This window comes from Cupressus sempervirens, chromosome 5 (genome assembly GCF_028749045.1).
Source record: "Cupressus sempervirens isolate cs-2001-9-10 chromosome 5, ASM2874904v1, whole genome shotgun sequence".
NCBI classification, from domain to species: Eukaryota; Viridiplantae; Streptophyta; class Pinopsida; order Cupressales; family Cupressaceae; genus Cupressus; species Cupressus sempervirens.
The window spans coordinates 471,890,064-471,908,390 of NC_143122.1; the positions used below are offsets into that span (position 1 = coordinate 471,890,064).

General features: G+C 35.8%; 1 protein-coding gene across 1 annotated transcript; it reads left to right on the forward strand.

The window, feature by feature from the left end:
- Window positions 1-8,450: 8,450 nt before the first annotated feature.
- Window positions 8,451-13,422, forward strand: LOC149556804 (uncharacterized). Its single transcript, XM_089831346.1, has 4 exons — window positions 8,451-9,710; window positions 9,902-10,732; window positions 10,846-11,586; window positions 12,349-13,422. Exons 1-4 carry the CDS (start codon window positions 9,602-9,604, stop codon window positions 13,137-13,139), a joined length of 2,472 nt encoding a protein of 823 aa, XP_089687472.1. The 5' UTR covers window positions 8,451-9,601; the 3' UTR covers window positions 13,140-13,422.
- Window positions 13,423-18,327: the final 4,905 nt, after the last annotated feature.

Consider the following 18,327-nt stretch of genomic DNA (forward strand, 5'->3'; position numbering starts at 1 on the left):
ATAACTCAAGGAGATTTGCTCACAACTGTGGGATTTTATAGGTAGTGACTATGCTAAGTATATCTTTTAACCTTGGGTTGGAAACATGAATCAGTTGAGGAATAACTAAGTGTCCAGAAATGATAAAGTGGTAAAGTGGGGTAAACTAGGCTTAGGATTTGTTGCAAATAGACTTGCTAACATCCTTTTGAACAAAGGTAATGAGGACCTATTTTGAAGACAAAAGTGTTGTTTTCAATCAAGTAAGATTGGTAACAAGGATATATTTTTAAAAGACGCAAATTTGGACAAAGGCAAAAAAGGTTTTTTTTGTAATTCAATTTGGTTAATAGTTGTTTTTGAGATAACAAGGATAGTTTTGAAAAGGGTAAAGTTGAACCAATGAGACAAAATTTGTTGTGAATGGACTTGCTAACAACTATTTTTTGAAATAACAAGGATGGGATCTTTTTGACATGATAGATTATGAGCAAACAGTTTCTCAAAGGACAAAGCAACTTTGAGAAAGACAAACAAGTGATCTATTTAGCAAAAGGATTTGGTAGTAGCCATAGAAACTATGTATATTTTTACAAATGTTTTTCATGGGTCTTGAGCACAAATAAGACAATTCAAACACACTCTTTATCCCTAAGGTCAAATTTTGGTTGCAACATGCTATTCAACGGCTCACAACTTGTTGTCTCCTAATTCTAGTGTAATGTGTCCCTCTAATCAGAGAGGTGAGTCAATACAAGAGTCGATGGATAAATGATACACATCAAAGAACCTTCAAGGCATGGAAAATAGAAGTCCCCCTTCTACGGGGACAATGACTCTTGAAGATGAAGCCCAAGTAGCCTTATGCCTCTACCAGGGGAGCACAATGGTGAGTAATCTTGAGGGATGTTGTTTCCCTTGCACCTCAAATAACATACCAAGGATAAAATGGTAGCTACTAAGTTGGTTCATAATTAGGTCTGTGGTGTCAGCCAAATGGTTGTTACATATGTGATCCACTTAAGAATATATTCTAGACATGCTAAAATCATGGGAAAGTTTTGCCACCTTAGGCTACCCCTAGAAACACACTACTTGAACTTTCCTGATGGAGCGGGAAAGTTTACCAAAGGTGACACACTTCCTAGAGGTGGATGAACTTGCTAGAAGCACTCCTAGCTTATTGTGAATGGTCTTGCTAACAACTTCGGTACATGTGTCACGTATTTAAATGGTGCTACTTTGCAAGAAATAGAGAAGTCAAAGATGTGCTAAAAGGCATAATCTCAATACATGCAAGGCACTTGATTCATTCTATTTCTGACGCTTTTAGATTCTTTGTCTTATAACTTGAAGACACACATGATTAGCATTCAAATGTTCATTCTAACTTGATGGCATCGCCAACAAAAGTAAATTGTGTGCATGAAAGCTTTGAAAAGGAGGGAATAAGAACATTTTCACTTTAGAGCATTCGAGATTGAATGAAGTTCATTTTAAGCACCAAAGTTGAAGTGTGTTGATTTGCAATGTTCTTTAATACCTAAAATCAAATGTTTATTGCATTCATTCTTTTTAACCTTTAGCATCCAAGAGTGTGTTGATCATGCATTCCAATGAAAATGTTATTTTTTAGTCCATGGCATTTAAGATTGATTTTGAGCAACATTCATTCAGTGAAAGATTTGTTCATTTGATTTAGACATTCAAGATTATATGGGTAATGTTTATCTTTAGACGCATTCAAGAGTTGATTTGAATTTTGATATTAATTGCAACAAGCATTCCAAAGACAAATGATTAAACCATACAAGTTCATTTATCCAAAAATGATAAGATGTTAAGCAAACATGCAAGAAAAATGGCTAATGGTTTCTTAGAACTCTTCAACCTACAATGCACAAGTTAGCAAATATCTCTACAAAACCATAAGTTAGGGCATCAAAATTGTATGATAAACATGAAATAACCCTACAATGAAAATGTTAAAAATAAAGTTTAGAATCAGATAGAGAAAACATGTATCTAAAGAGTCTCAAAATCTAGTGAAACCAACACCAGCATGACAGGCTTGGAACTAGCTTTCCAACGGTATTTCATTTTTCAAAAAAAGAGTCCGGATGCTCAAGTTATGAGCAAAACATCGAACCTTGCTTCTTAAGGCTTAGAAAGGGCATGTAGAAGGTTGCTGATGCAGTGCTGACATTACCAAACTGTGAGTTTAAATTTGAATCGCTGAAAAAAAGAAAAATGTGCCTTGAAAAAAGGTCGGATTTTGTTGGTGGTGGTGGGTTTGCCCATGTCATGTCCCCTATTCAAATAATTAAAAAAAAATAAACTTTGTTAAGGCAGGCAGGCTCCAAAAAGGTGAAATTTCAGAAAAAGGGGCTAATCTTTGGAAACCAATGGACTAATAAATAAAAATTATTATTAAATTATATTTTATTAACCCCTCTTGGACGTGAGTTAGGGTTATGCCCTCTTTAAAAGGGGTTTGGAGGCATTTTGGGCTCATTCTACATCTTGATTCTTACTAATTTTCTTGTTGTTCTTCAGAGGCTGCCAAACCTGTGGAGAAGGAGACCCAAGAACGGGAGTTTGCAGGTTTCTAGGAAGGCTAAGGGCGGGAGTTTGAAGCCATTCCATGTGCATGCCCATACAGAGTTTGCCTTTGTGCTGAATAGTGCCGATTTGGGTGTTTTCGGGGTTGTTTTTGGTTTGAGTTTGGGTTTTCAGCTGAGTGTTTCATATCAGTTTGGTTTGCTGCTGTATTTCAGACTTTATGATGTTAAAATAGAGCTTAATATATGTATTGGGTCATGATTAAACTTCTGAGATAGTTTATGAGTGTTTTGTGGTGTTTTCGGGCATTTTTGTGTTAATTTCGGGAGCCCGGTTGAGCATAGTTTTGCCCTACATTTGTGAGCTGTTGTGTAAAGGCTATACAAATTTGAAAATGTCATTTTGTAGGCTATTATGCTGCTGAAATTTCTGTAAAAATGTCCATTTTCAGATTTATTAATAATTTGTGAAGTTGTGAAGTTTTTGGCACTAATTTGGACATACCCGATTTGGGTTTTATTGGAAAATTGGCAGATCTTTGTAATATTGGTTGTTTGATTTTAAAAGTTCTGATTTGAGGCTGGAAATATCATAAAAAATCAGTAAAGGGACATTTCAGCCCATAAACTGACTGAATGGGTTGGTGGTGGTGGGTTTGACCAGAAGGTGGTTGAATGGGGTGGAGGGTCACGACTGAGTGAATAGGAGGAGGGGTTTGAAGGAGCACGGGAGTGGAGAAGAAATGGAATAGCAGAGAGTTGTAGAAGTGAAGAGAGATTGTGGAGGGGTGTGAGAATCGGGCCATAGACAAGGCTAACGATGGAGCAGAGTGCCACTTGTGGTGGCTGTGAGGCCACGTGGACATGTTTGGAAATGGTTGTGGTGGCTAATGAGAGTGGGAGAGATGATGTAGTGGCCATGAGCTATGATAGGACCAAGGTTATCACCAAGAAAGAAGGCAAACCAAGAATGGTAGGCTCCTTATGGTATAACCCACAATGACATGGATATGTCCCTGATGGGTGGAGATGTGTGCTCACAGTGTGCTCAAGCTTCCAATTGATGGATGATGATCAAGTATGGGTGTGGATGGATGATTCAACAATGGAGGTATGGAGGGGTTTCAGCATTATGATGGTATTTTGGTAGTTTTTAGGCTCTCAAAATAGCACAATAACTTTGCATGGAAGGTAGATGATATTTTTGAAGGGAGAGGGTTTCATTTATAGGCCAAGGGGTAGAGAGATGGATGGTTAGGATGCAAGGATGACAAAATAGTGAGGGAGGGTCAAGATGCACTCAAAGGGGAGCACATGGATTGTGCTTCTTCAAAGCTCTAATTTTGTGACAAGTGTCACAAGGGGATTGGATAGGGAAGAGGGTCAAGATAGGTGGCTAGAGGGAGTTATGAGGGAGGATAAGGGAGGATGAGTGTGGAAAATAGGTGTAAAAGGCTTTAAAGAGCCTTCAAGTCATGTGAGAGTCTTTAAGGCTCTTGGATAGGAATGTAAGAGGGAAAAGATAGAACTTTGATTTTGGTTTGATTTAAGACTTTCTTAACCCTTGGTTAAAGTTGTGCACATGCTTAGGAAAGGGATTAGGCTTAGCTTAGGAGGGCATTAGGGTGCAAGTGGTGTGTTAGAAGGATGCAAGTGGGCTAGCATTTATGAGTTAGGTTAATTAGTTTGTTAAGTGGGGTTTGCATGGGTCAATGGGTTGGATTTAGCTAATGGTAGGGATTTGGGTATAGTTAGGGGTTGGGAATTGATTTGAAATTATTTATTAGATCAAGCGGGATATTTGGGATTATATTAAATAGTTTTATGCATTTATTTAATTTAATATGAGAATAGGGATTTAATTGATAATTAGACTTTAGATTTGTCATTTGATTTTATCAATTGGGCTATAATTGATTAATTGAATTAATTAACTAGGGGATGACAATAGATTAATTAAATATTAATTAATTAATTAATTAATGATGCCTTAGGAGATGACTAAATAGGATTACTTAAGTAATCTAATCAGATTTAGGTGTCTACAGAAGTGAGACTGGAGTATGTGAATACAAAGGAATAGATAACTGATATATTCACAAAAGCCTTACCTAAGGATGCATTTGAATATCTAAGAGGCAAATTGGGGGTGATTGCCCTAATTGAGGTTACTTAAGATAAGATGAAGCTCTCCATCAAATGTTTTGATCAAAATATCTTACAAATTGATGCAGAAGGTCACACTTTAGGACCTTCCTAAAGTTGTGAAGAAAGAAGCACAAAATGTTGAAATAGTCATAAGAAAGATGACATAAGAAGAACCGAGTTCAAAGAACTGACCAAGAGATATCTACATGTTGAAGATGTATGAGACAATGATAACTAATGATGTTGAAGTGTCTTTGGCATTGATGTCAAAGAGGGGGATATTATATAGTTACCATGGAAACATGAGTAAAGAGGGAGATATGAAGTAGTTACCATGAGGAGAAAAAGCCAAAAGTGAGAGATTATAAATGAAAGAAGTCATGCATGAAAGAGGGAGAAATATGAAGTAGTTGCCAATGCAGTAATCAGAAGAAGAGGTGTTGCCATTAAGAGATAGTGAAGAAATTTAGGAGATTGTGAAGCAGTTCATAAGATGTATATCAAAGAGGGAGATATTATTCTGATATGACAGAGGGAGTTGTTGGAATTATTACTAGAGTTATTGCATACCAGAGCTGCATAGATGAGAATTAGAGAGATTGTTGGATATTGAGATGAGAATTAGAATGAAACTAAGGATATTAATGAAGATCTCTTATTGAACATAGAGGAAGTTGATAGAAGAAAATCAAGTGGATACTCAAATGACCTTTTGGATTGCATGCTAACTAGAGGTGTTGTGATCAATGCCAAAGAGGGAGATTGTTGGAAACTAAAATTGAAACAATTTTTATGTTGTCATTGAGGTCAAACCTTATTGGTGAGACAGATGCTACCTAAGTAAAGTGCCATATCAAGATGATTAATGAAGAGGATTTTAGAAGATGAGATAACAAGAGGACCTAGTGGAAAGGTTGAGTTATGTGGAATTACAATGGGAACTTGATTGGTTGAACTTTGACAAGATAATGTGTTGTTTAATCATAACACTAAGTGGTGAAGATAGTTGTGTTGAAGCCTAGAAGAGACAATCAATGAAAGACCAAATATATAGGCTAAACTAAGCTTTAAAGTAGAAGATTAAGGAACTTATAGTTTAAGACGAGTTGTGCTAGTGTGGACCAAGTGAACAATAAAAGTTGAGAAAATTAAGTGTCAATCGAGCACCAGTAAATGACAGAGTATCAAAAAAGTTGGACCGAGTGAAGTCAATGTAAACTGAGCATGACAGTTAGTATTGATCGAGTTATCTAGTGATGAATGAGGTTGAGGAACACAATTTTGGTCAAGTGTCAACATTTGTTATTTTGTGAAGGAGTTGAGATTCTTGGTTGGCATAGTTGAATTCTTGAAACATGTAAAGTGTGTTGAAGATAAGGATTTATGAGTTGGATTATTTAATGTACGAGAAACTATGTTTGAGCATTCTAAGCATGGATTCAAGAGAAGTTTTGAGAAGTTTCTAGAAGGAGAAGGAGGAAACAAAATTATGGAAGGATTCGATGAATTTGACCTAAACCTAAAACCAACGATGGTGTTTAAGCAGAAAAAGATAAAAGCTACCTATTTAAGGGGGCATAAGGGTTAACCTAAAGGGTGTCAGTAGTTGCTAATTTGTTGATTGGAAAACTTGAGTAGAAAAGATGAGAAGAAGGAGAAGAGTTGAGGTGAAGAGTGATTGCTTGAAGGAGTTCCAAGCAGATTAGAGATGGTGATGCAAACATGAATGGTGTTTAGTTAGCGAGTTAGCAGATGAGGTACATTGTGATATGTATTTGAAAAGTGAGTTGTATTTATCAAATCAACCTATTGTTTCTTTCTAACCATTGTGTCAGTTGAAATCCTTTAATCAAGGTTGGTCTAATAGTCATTTTAAAATCATTTAATCAAGGTGATATTCTAACATAATGTTTTAAAGTTCTCTAATAAGGCCACTTCTAACAAGGTGATTAAATCCTTTAATAGGGTCATGCTTAATAGTGTGTATTGTAACCTTTAATAGGGTTGGCTCCTAACAGAGCTCACTTCAAAGAGTAAAAAATTGGTGACATGTTACTAGTGGTTTTCCCAAATTGGGTTTCCATATTAAATATTGGTGTCTTACTTGTGTAGATGTTATTTGAGATGTTTTATTGTTTAATGTTTTACATTTTGCAAGTTAGTTACTATTGGGATAGTGACTACAAGTTTATGTTATTGATAAGTTGTTATAGAGACCGAGTTACTTAAAGATTAGATCTAATTTGTTTGAAGAGTTCAAAAGTTGAATTGCTACATCTGGACCTAAGGATAATTGACCCACCCCCTCGCGCCCCCCCCCCCCCCCCCCCCCCAAAAAAAAAAAATAAATAAATAAATAACCAAAGAAATGTCCCCCCTACCTAGTACTTGGTTGAATGCTCTAGCCATACTCTCCTATGCTCTCCTAGCCCCTTAATTTTCAAATGAGAGGCTAAGGGCAAAAAAATGGAGCATAAATAATGCCAAGGGAGACTCAATCAAGTATCCCTTGGTATGTTAGTGGTTGGTGGTATCAATGTAGACTCAGTCAAGTAGCACTTGGTCAAGTCCCACCGAGTTCGCCAAGTTATCCTAAAATGCTACACTTGATTATACTTTTACCCATTAATATAGTTATTTTGCAAAATCTTTTTTTAAATGTTAAAAGTCAAATTTGAGCCACATAAAGGCTTAAGATGGGTTTGAGAACTTTATAATGATATATTATTGTTAAAAATTCAATAGTCAAACCAAATTTATGACCTAGAGAAATTGTACTATTAAAATCCACAAATTTTGTAAAATATGGGAAAATAGATGGTTGGATTTATGGTGCTCAATTAGAAGTTACACTTTCTAGAGTAGTTTAGGACAGTTAAAATTTCATAAATAAGACAAATGGGTAGTTTCAAAAGATAGTCTAAGAATGCAAATTGCAATTCTGACTACAAATTATTGTAATTGGAAAGTTCATGTGGTTGTAACATGTCATTTTACGAATGTTATGATTTTCATTTAATTGAAAGAATAAAAAGCAATTGTTTCTTTCTTTTATTTTTCTATCTATTTCTTTATTTTAATTGTGTATTTGAACTAGTAAGAGGAGTACCTTCCATCATCTTTAAAATTAAATTATTTTTTACTTAAACTAAATATTAATGACGCTTCTTTTCTCAACTAGGTCCAATAGTAAATTGTATTGGAAACCCTACTCTTGATAAGGCATAACTAGTTTAGGTTTCACCTATAATCTTCCAAGCTAAACAGTAAATTGTATTGGAAACCCTACTCTTGATAAGGCATAACTAGTTTAGGTTTCACCTATAATCTTCCAAGCTAAACATATGACTAAACATATGAGACAAATATGTGGGGGAGGAAAAGGTAATTGGATGAAGTAATCATGAATATTCCACTCATGTGGTGAGGTAGGGGGAGTAAAATGTGGTAATCATGATGGCAACATGTGTTATAAAAAATAATAATCTTAGAAATCATGTAGACTTGATTACTTGAAACTATAAGACTTGATTACTCGAAACTATAAGATGAGAATAATGATAGATATATGATAGAATGCACTGTAGAATCAAATAATAAAAATATAATGATAATGAATGTAAGAAAAATACCATAGTAATGAATAAATTTAGATCAGAAATCATTTTTTTAATCCAATTTTATTTTGATTTTACATGAATAGGGCATTATATTTCTTGAGCCCATCCAGTGCATAAAATTAAAGAATCATTGTTTGAAAACATCAAGACACTAAATAAAAATTGTTTGAAATGCCTACGGATCCCGCTTTCTCTGCTCACATGCATATTGCAATCATTCGAATATTATTCCTGGAAGACTTTTGGGGCACATGCAGAATTTAGTTAATGGGAATGGAGGCTGGTTGCTTTTTAGCTTGGCTTGCGGCTCAAGTGTAGACATGGCAGATGAGAGTTGCGGCTTCGCAGGACATTTTGCATCGAAAAACGTTTTCACATGCCTTCTCTGCACATTTCTATTTCTTACCATGCTCTCTGTCAGATTTTCACATGTCCCCACTCTCGATCTTGACCTGGAGCTTCAGGGCCTCCCCCTTTTCGCCATTTTTATATTAGAGGAGAGAGGAAGTGTTGCAGGTACGATTGCCTTTTCCCTCTCATACGGACTCCCCTCAGTACCTGCGCCGATTCAAATTCAATCATGATTTCGTCATCGCTGATCTTTCACCGAATGTTTAAAAATGGGGGGTTTCAAAGTCAAATGAAGCGTTTCATTAATGAACACCTGACGGAGTCGTGGAACTCGTTCCGACCGTTACTTACATTTACGCGTTGTCCATCGCTCATGCCCTTCTTTAAATTTGGTAAATCCCACCGACCCACTTCTTCTTTAGCTGTTATTTCCTTTCGGATTCCTAGTCTTTGCGGTAATCAGATCAGTGTTGAGGTCAACATAGGGAAATTTGTCTGAATTGGGATTCGCCTGTAGAGCGCCCAAAGCTTTCCTGAAGAAGATCGGTAAATTCGAAATGCTCTGTATTTAGTTGCCCGGGAAATGCAGGGCACAACTTTTGGGGAATTTTATGGGGGCATAGATGAGGCGGACTTGAGGAAATCTTCGCTGCGTTAGGATTTGCCTTTAAAGCGACCAAAGCTTTTATATGATAAATTCACAATGCTCTGTATTTGGTTGCCCGGGAAATGCAAGGCACAAATTGGCGGTGAATTTTTGGGAAATCCTGTTTTTAACTTTGCAAATGCATACGTTGATAAGTTTAACCAACTTGTGTAGTTGCGAAGTTTAGAATTTTGTTGAAATGTTGCAGCATTCTATCAGTTTTTGATATTGTTGCAGATTTCATTTTGTTTGAAGAAGGCACGGTAGAGCTGTAGACAGAATATTTGGGGTTTAAAATGGAAGAGCACAAACCCAAAGGATTTCATGGATGCATGAGCGTGTTTCGTCAGTTGCTGGACTTCAATCAGCCTCGGAAATTTCTTTCCCCGCAATCTGAGTGTCAAGGTAATTTATAAAAAACCTATCTTCCAACTGCATTGTAATCATTTCTATTGCTGAGTGGTGTCTTCAATGTTTTGAACATATGGGTTTTGTTTTAGCTACACCAATCTTATAATAGGATAACACAGCTAACCTACTTAGAAACTTGAAATTTTATATTTCTTTGCTGATTGCTATTTATATCCATTTATTAGAATCAGAAGCACCAACCAACAGTTCAGAAACAAACAGTCCAGAGAATGCAAACAATGTTGATGTTAATAATGAAGAGAAGTGGAGGCCGGTAATGCCTACTGTGAATGTGATAGCTCGGCTCATGGGATTGGAGAGTATGAAGGCGGATGATGATGAGCAATCAGGAGCAAGTCCAGGCATGTCGAAGCCAAGTAAGCAATCACTTTCCCTTACCAAATGCCCTTCTGTTAACACAGAAAGTGAAGCTGTGGAGCCTCTACGTCACAGTGTAGAGATTGGGAGCCCAAAATTGCAATCGAGATCACATTCATTCAGAGAAGAACCTCATCCTCAGGAAAAGCAGCTGCAGGAGTTTAAGAGGGATTTTGAAGCCACTCAAATGTTTCAATATAGAGATCATTCACACCATGCATATAAGCACAAGAATATTCGGCACAAGTCAGATGTTGCAGGTACCTTTTTGTTAAAATATGCGTCGACAGACTGTAAAAATAACACTTCTGGTAGAAGGCAGCACCAATCAATTGAATTTATGGATGCCTTAAAATGCCTGAAAAAGAATGAGAACTTCTTTCTGAGATCTCCTCGTGATCCCAATTATTCGGTGCTCACACAGAGTCATTCCCAATATACTCGCAGAGCCTCTGCCCAAGGATGTAGTTCATCAGAATTGAGGAGTCCTAGGATCTCGCCTTCTCATGCAGATCAGAACCAAGTAATTCCTTCGCATTCCCAACCTTCAAAGAATTATGTTGATCCATTGCTGGCTAAAATAATTGTTTCGGAACCAAACTCAGCAAACACAAAACAAAAACTGAAAACTTACGAAGGTACGTTAAAGTAAAATCTTCCTTGTAAGTATTCATTTTCTTCTATCTTTTGAAGCTTATATCTCTGCACAGCTATGTAAGTCCTAATATATATTTTTTGTTGATATTGACAGAATTCAGAACTAGCAGGGAAATTCCACAGAAAAGGGATAAAAAATCCAAGAAAAAATGTACCAGGAACTTGTGCCATTCTGGTGAGGCGTCTTCTGATTCGATTTCATCCAGTCGCAACTCTATTGGAAAGGTGGGGAAAGTATTGCCAAACGCTGTGAGTCTTTCTTCTTGGGCAGCAAAGTCCCGTCCTGCAACGGGGATGCAGAGTTCAGCTAGGTTTAGAAAAGAAATCAGAAAGGAAGAAGACAATGCGTCTGTAAGGAAACACTCTGTATGCTTGAGGAACTCTGATAAGAGAAGGCTTCCTTCAAAGCCCTGCTCTGTTACAAGACGTAGTAAAGAAGCCCATGACAGAATAGAAGCGGGCCATTCTTCAAGTGGTAAATGCACCCTTGGCTCTTCAAAGAAAATTCCTCGTCAGCAGAATTTGACATCAAAAGACAAACCTCTGAACAAAGAAAGCACGTTGGCACTGGCAAATCACCAAGTCATGAAAACAGATGTCACGGGAGAGAGCAAAAATGAAGAAGCCAATGAAGTTCTTATCAACACCGAAGATAGAACCGAAAGCATCTTTCCAGAATGCTCTATGGCAAACAGTGAAACCGAAGAGGGCTTAGATGGCATTGGTGAGAAATGTGAATTTTCAAGCCCCACTTCTGTTTTAGATGGCCCTTTTCCGCACGACAGCCCAATTCCAAGTCCTGTAAACATAAAAGAGATTGCAACAGATTTTCAAGGTATGCACACTGAACTATACTAGATTTGAACTTATCAGATTTCCACAATCCATTTGAAATGCACGACTTGTTTTGGATTCAATTGTGTATGATTTTTTAGTATCGATGTTTCAGATCACACTCTGTGATCTATCATCAGGATGAAAGAATGCAAGAATAGAATGGCATCAACATTTCGGATCATACACCCTGATCCATCAGCAGGATGAGAGAATGCAAGATTAGAATGACAATCCATTCTATTTTTGCATTCTCTCGTCCTGATGATTGATACTAAAACACCGTACACAATCGAATCCAGAAACAAATCAGGCATATACTAGATTTGTTTGGCTTTAGCAATGAGGAAACACTGAAACTGCAAGTCATATTATTAGCATTATGAAACACAATTTTGTCGAAGTAAATTACAGGGTGTAGTGAATAGAAGTGGAAGTTGGTAGACAAATAAAATTAACTAGTTGTCTCGAAGTTTAGATGTAACTAGAATCCTTAGCAATGTGCCATTTTATATACTTAAGAAAAATTATTCCTACAAAAGTTTGATTCAACCAATAATGCCAGAAACTGCAAAAATTTATATCAGAGGCATGGTGTTTCCAGAGCCCATATTAGTGAATTCATCATGTCACTGGATGGTATGATCCGAATTGTCAATGAAAAATAAAAATTACATTATTAGATCCAAATGCGTTCATTACATTCACTATAAATTTATATAGCAAAGACCAACTGAATAAATATATTTTTGGTTTGGTGCAGAACTGAGTACAAAATTATGCAGTCTGAAGTTAACTATCGATGGTACCCTGGATTTTGATCAACATGCACATATCTACCGTGAAGAAGATAAATTGAGTCTTGTTCCAGAGAATGGATTGCGGGGTCCAATGAAAGAAGTTTTTCCAGACAAGAGATCAAATCTTTCTGAGATGCTGAATTCTATGCTTCACAGCCTAAAAGTAGATGAACTTATGATTCCTGAAGGAAAAGAAGCAAATCTCTTATATGTAAGGACTGTATTAGTTTTTGCTGGTTTTAACGATGAGAACATTGTGGCATCTACAAGATGGCATTCCCCTTCCCATCCAATAGATCCCCAGGTTTTTAATCGACTTGAAGAATTCTATCAAGATGAGCAAACAAATATCTCATGCACAACTCCTAGCAGGAGAATCCAGGTATACAAGAAGTCCAACAACATAACCCATAGAAAGCTCATGTTTGAGCTTGTAGATGAAATTGTATGCAAAATAATAAGCCCATTCTTTAATACTCGAGCTTGGATAAAGCCTACAAAACAGAATCTTCGTTACATGTACACTGGGAAACAACTATTGAAGGAAGTGTGGGATGAGATTTGCAGGTCTCCTGAGTTAGATTGTGAAATTTTAGAGGATGTTGAGTCTTTGGTAGATAGAGACATGGCTAATGACTCTCCTTGGGCTGGAGATGATGAAGATATTGAGAACGTTGGGTTTGAAGTAGAACGGCATATATTCAACAATCTTCTTCAAGAGGCTATTTTAGATTTTCTCTCTGTATCAGACTGAATGGAAATTCCTTCGAGAGTAGTCGAAAGTATTTGACTTAGAATGTTTGAAGAATATAACTCGTATTGTTCATTACAATTGCTTTATGAAACTGGATGATGCAAAGCAATCCAGCAAGAATAAGTTCAGTTAGTATGAACACCTTGAAGGTTCATAATTTGTAAATATAAATGATTCTTGTGAATCTAAATATTTCTTTTTCAATGAGTAAGTGCTGTCAATGGTTGGTCATTGAGGCAGGAAAACTTGTAAAAATCTGCAGATAAATGAAATTAATTCAACAGATTTGTGTAGAATTTTTATATAACTCGTCTTCCATCTTTCCCACCGAGATGATTAAAAATGATATGTTTCGGTGCAGTCAGAACTTAGTGAAGATTCTATTACCATTTCCACGCGAACAATTTCAACCTAGTACTCATAAAATCTTATTCATGTGGGGCCAATTCATTTGACTTGGCATGGAGAGGTGATGCTAATGGTTCGTAAACATTCGCAGGGGTGGAGTGATCTCCCTGTAATGTTTAGTGTTATCTGGGTTATCCAAATCACTTGCATCCATTTACTGGAGAGTACAAACTTGATGTGTGGTTCAGTGAGTTATTTTGTAACAGATGTCTGGCATGAGTTTGAACCCTCATCCTCATAAAATTAGAGTCAAAAAAATCATAAATCTTAAGGGGCCCGATTTTGGTTGCTTCACATAATTTGCAGCATCAGCCTATCAGTCATCTGTTCAGGGGAAAGGATCCAGCTGTTGAGCACATTTGTAATTGTACAGTACTAGTTCGTTTAATGTCTCAATATTTTGTAAATATTGCATTACTATAGTTAAAGTTGTTATTAATAATTACTCATGACTGAGTGAAAAGATATATTTTTAATTTTAAAAGTAATCAATCATGTAATGTCTTGTAAGTGCACCAACAAAACATGAAGTATCTTGATTGACATCAATTTTGATAATGTAGTCTAAAAATTTAATTAAAAGTAGAGCACATGTCAAATAAGCTCTTGGAAATAATTGGGAGTGACTTGAAATTTTCATGAAGGATTTTGAGAACCGCAAAGTTAGGGTGCTCAATACTAAGTCCTCTCCCCTATGTTGACAATCACATGATTTAGTATTCCTAATTTTATTAGTCTTCTTAGCAATTGGGTGTTTAGGTACAAAAAAGTGGAATGTATATTTTAATTATTTGAAATAAGTGCCTGATTAATTATATATGAAGTATAGTTATCTAAAAAAAGTTGTAATGATGACCACTCCAACACCTCTTCTCGTTCGAAGACTTTTGAATTACTTAACCTTTGCAACAACATTGGGTGTCCCTTGTGGGGTCTTGAATGAGGCCTCTGGGCGGTTGAGGGCTTCGTTCTAGATCAACTATGTGTTGTTTGTTCTTGATATTGTAGTTGTAGACATACCTTTTGATTATGTTGTGTCTCCTGGTGTGTTGGCTATCATTATGTTGCTAGACAACTTTGCTCCACAATCCTCTCTACTAGTTGTGGGTGATATAGTGCTTGATGCAATTCTTAGTATTGCTAGTGGGAGAGTCTCTACTAGAACGATGTCTACTGGGTACTCTTCTCAAAGATTTGTTGAGGGATTTTGCCTCAAAGCCTCTCTCTATTGTTGGTGGACAAAGCTTTTCTCATGTTGCCAAATTTGTTGTTCTTTTTCCTACAAAGGAGAGATCTTGACCTCTTGTTTGTGCCAAGTCCTCCCCTAGATGTGAGGCCTAGTTGTGGTGGATAATGGGGCCTTCTACCAACATTACGGTTGGTTTCTAGATTTGCTAGTTTCTAGCCTTCTCTTTTGGATAGTGAAAGATTCTTGGAGATTCGTAGTCTCTGGTAACATTGAGCTCTTCCCTTATACAAAGGGGGTTTTATATTTGTTTCTTTTTCTTTTGATGTCCAAGATCTAGTGATGAGCAAGTTGTGGGCTTGGGAGACTTGCACTCTTTTGACCAAAACCCTAGATAATATCCTCTAACCCTTTCAATGTGCACCCAACATGGGCTCATCTTCCCACTCTTTCCTTAATTTTCAAGAGAATTATTGTTTTGAGGCTATTGACAACTCTATTGGTCATTCCTTAAAGTGGACGATACAACAACTACGGCTCTCTCAACCTTGCATCTTTTTTGACATAAACATTTCCACACCTCTTCCGAGGAATATGATTCTCATAGTTGGGCATAGTTCATAGTCTAAATCATTGGATTATGAGAGCCTCCACTTTTGATGTTGGCAGTGCTTTTCTATTGGTCATCTAGCAATAGATTGTTCTGATGTGCATCATAATGATGTTGCTACTTGGTAGAAGGATGCTAGTGATGATCATTTGACTATTCTAGCTTCTAACTCTTCCTTTGATGACTCTTCATAGGCTGGTGATGGCTCTCGTCAATATGTTCCTTCTACTATTCATTTTGCCTCTTTAGATCTAATAGACTTGACTCCACCTCCAATTGTTGGTGTGTCTCCCTTTGACTATGTGGACCCTTCTTTGACTGTTGCTCCTACACTTCTCCAACCTTTGGCTAACAAGGTGCAACTTTGCTAGCATTGCTCCCTTGTATTGATAATCTCACAAAGAGAGTTCCACCACTTGATCCCTCTTGTGGAGGAGACCCTAACCATAGTATTACCTAGATGATTTTCTATTGGTGTAGGAAAAAATGCTTTATAGGCTCTCATCCTCCTCCCCACATTGTCGGTAAGTTGTCTACCCACTCTTGAAGTAGGTTACTAGTGTGTTGTTAATGGCTAGTTTTATCTTGTTGTAAATTGCCTTGTTGGTTTGTCTTTGTAATGGTCAATGCCCTTGTTTCATTGTTTTTTGGTGGATTTTATGTCCTTGCACTATAGTTTTGTAAGGGATATTACCTATGTTTTTTCGTTGTTAATTTAAAAATGTATAATTATCTAACCTAATAATTTATAAGTGGTAGTTATATTATCTAGACACACAAATCCTTATATTATCTCTAAGGAAAGAATCTGAAAATAAGTCTAAACCAATAAATTAATAATTTCAATCATAACAAAGTAAAAGAATTTTTTATTTGAAACAAACCAAAATTGATAGTAAACTTGTGACTCTATTTTTTATGTAACTCTAAAGCATGTAATAGTTGTGCTAAGCAAGTATTTTATGTTAGTCAAAGATTAAAATAGTAAAAAGTTTTACATTATGTATCCATAGATGTTATCAACCACAACCTTCATCCAAAGCAGTTTGAAGGTGAGTAGAGGCAATGTAGAAGTGATAAAATGAGTAGAAATGAGAAAATTTGAAAATCCTATTTTTCATTTATTTTTCTATTTCAAAAATGTGCATTTTTAAAGGCCTTTGGATCAAATTATAGTGTTTAGACTATTGTTCAGCCCTTTACACAATTGCCTAAGGTATTCTGTTAAGGGACTAAAATTGGATTAAGACCTTTCTAATGATCTATGTCATTCCCTGTGACGTTGAGGCAACCAAATGCCAAAATAGCACGAATTGTACCATATTCATGAGCTCTTTTTCTTTAAAGCTTCCACTTCAATAAACACTCACAACTGTGAGTACCACATGTTGGCATCACAAAGATTATAAAGGATGAAGGGAAGGAAAATTCAAAAGAAAATCCACCAACATGCCACACATCCAATATGTAGTTGTGTTGGTCAATGAACTTTTGTGACTTGCACCATCAAATATAAAGTGTCACTTCTAATGGAGCAACTCAAGGAAATTTTGATTAGAAAGAGAAACCATTTTTACGTGCCAAAAGCAAATGGTCATTGCGAATAGGATTGGAATTTTTATTCCCTTGTCATGGTGAGGAAATTGAAAAAGGCACAAGTGAAATCCATGTTGTGCTTGTGAAAGGACAACAATGATACAAAATTGGTATGCAAGGCATTTGTAAGAATCATCATGGTGATGCTTCCCCACGACACAAATACATAACCCTTTTCTATTGCATTTAAGAGGATCAATTCAAGTAGTTCTCTCTATATAAGTATGTTGGCACATCGTATTGAGGGATCTTTTTTAGAGTGTTAGGGTCTTCTAGAGTGTTTCATTCACCAACCTTAGAAGAACACATAGAGATAGCTATAGTCTCATTTCTTAGACCTTGGCCTTGTATTTTTCACTTAATCAAGAGAAAAATACATATCATGTTGTGCCTAGTTTCCCTCTATTATGTTTTTACTTATGTTTTTTGAATGACTTTAAATCTTTATGTCAATTTTGGATTAACATAGCTATTATTTGTTGTGTTTTGGCTTTTATAGCTTCAAAATTGATGTGCAAGTTTTTGAATCATGTCTTGAACTCTTCCAATAGTTTGTAATATTTTGTGATTTGAGATTATACAATGTCATTCTGGTGAGCTAGATTCTCATAGTGTAGTTATTTGGTGAGACAATGAGAACCTTAGTAGGTTCTTCTCACAAGAAACTTTGAATTTTTTGCTCAATGTTTATTTGACTTTAGCATCTTGTTCTATTTCCAACAATTAAGACTTTGTGGTATTCTATAGCCAATTTCAGAGATTATTGTTCTTGTTATGTCTAAAGTGAAACTCAAAGGGTTTTGAGTCTTTGGCACATCAATTTGGTCTAACTTTTTTTTTTTGTTTTCTCTTCATTCCCATTTTTAAAAAGCATTGATATGAAAATATTGACCTCTAAAATTGTAGAGGTTATTTCAGAGGGCATAATTCTTCCTACTCGTGTAAAGCTTCTCAACTACCCTTATTTAGATATAAGCCTCTAAAATATCAATAATATCAAACTACCGTTGTTACCAAACATTTAACTCTAATTATTTAAACAATATCTAGCTCTTCTTAAAAGTTGTATAAAGTAACTATTTTAAGCTAATCAAAGATAACTTATGTTAGTTTCATTATAATAATATATTAGAATCTTTTATGTACATGTTATTTTCATTCCAATAAAATAAGAATCATTAAAATATAAAGAAATGAAGGTTCTTTACATCTTTGTAGCTTCTTGGTTAAAAGTTGGTTTTGTTGCTATTGTTTCTATATATTCTATTGATAGTTTTTCTATTATTAGTATAGTAATTTTATTTTATTTTTTGATGAGTTAATTTATTTTCAAGCTTTTTGAAATTGAGAGCCTTCATTTTCTTCTTTTATATAATAAAAAATAATTT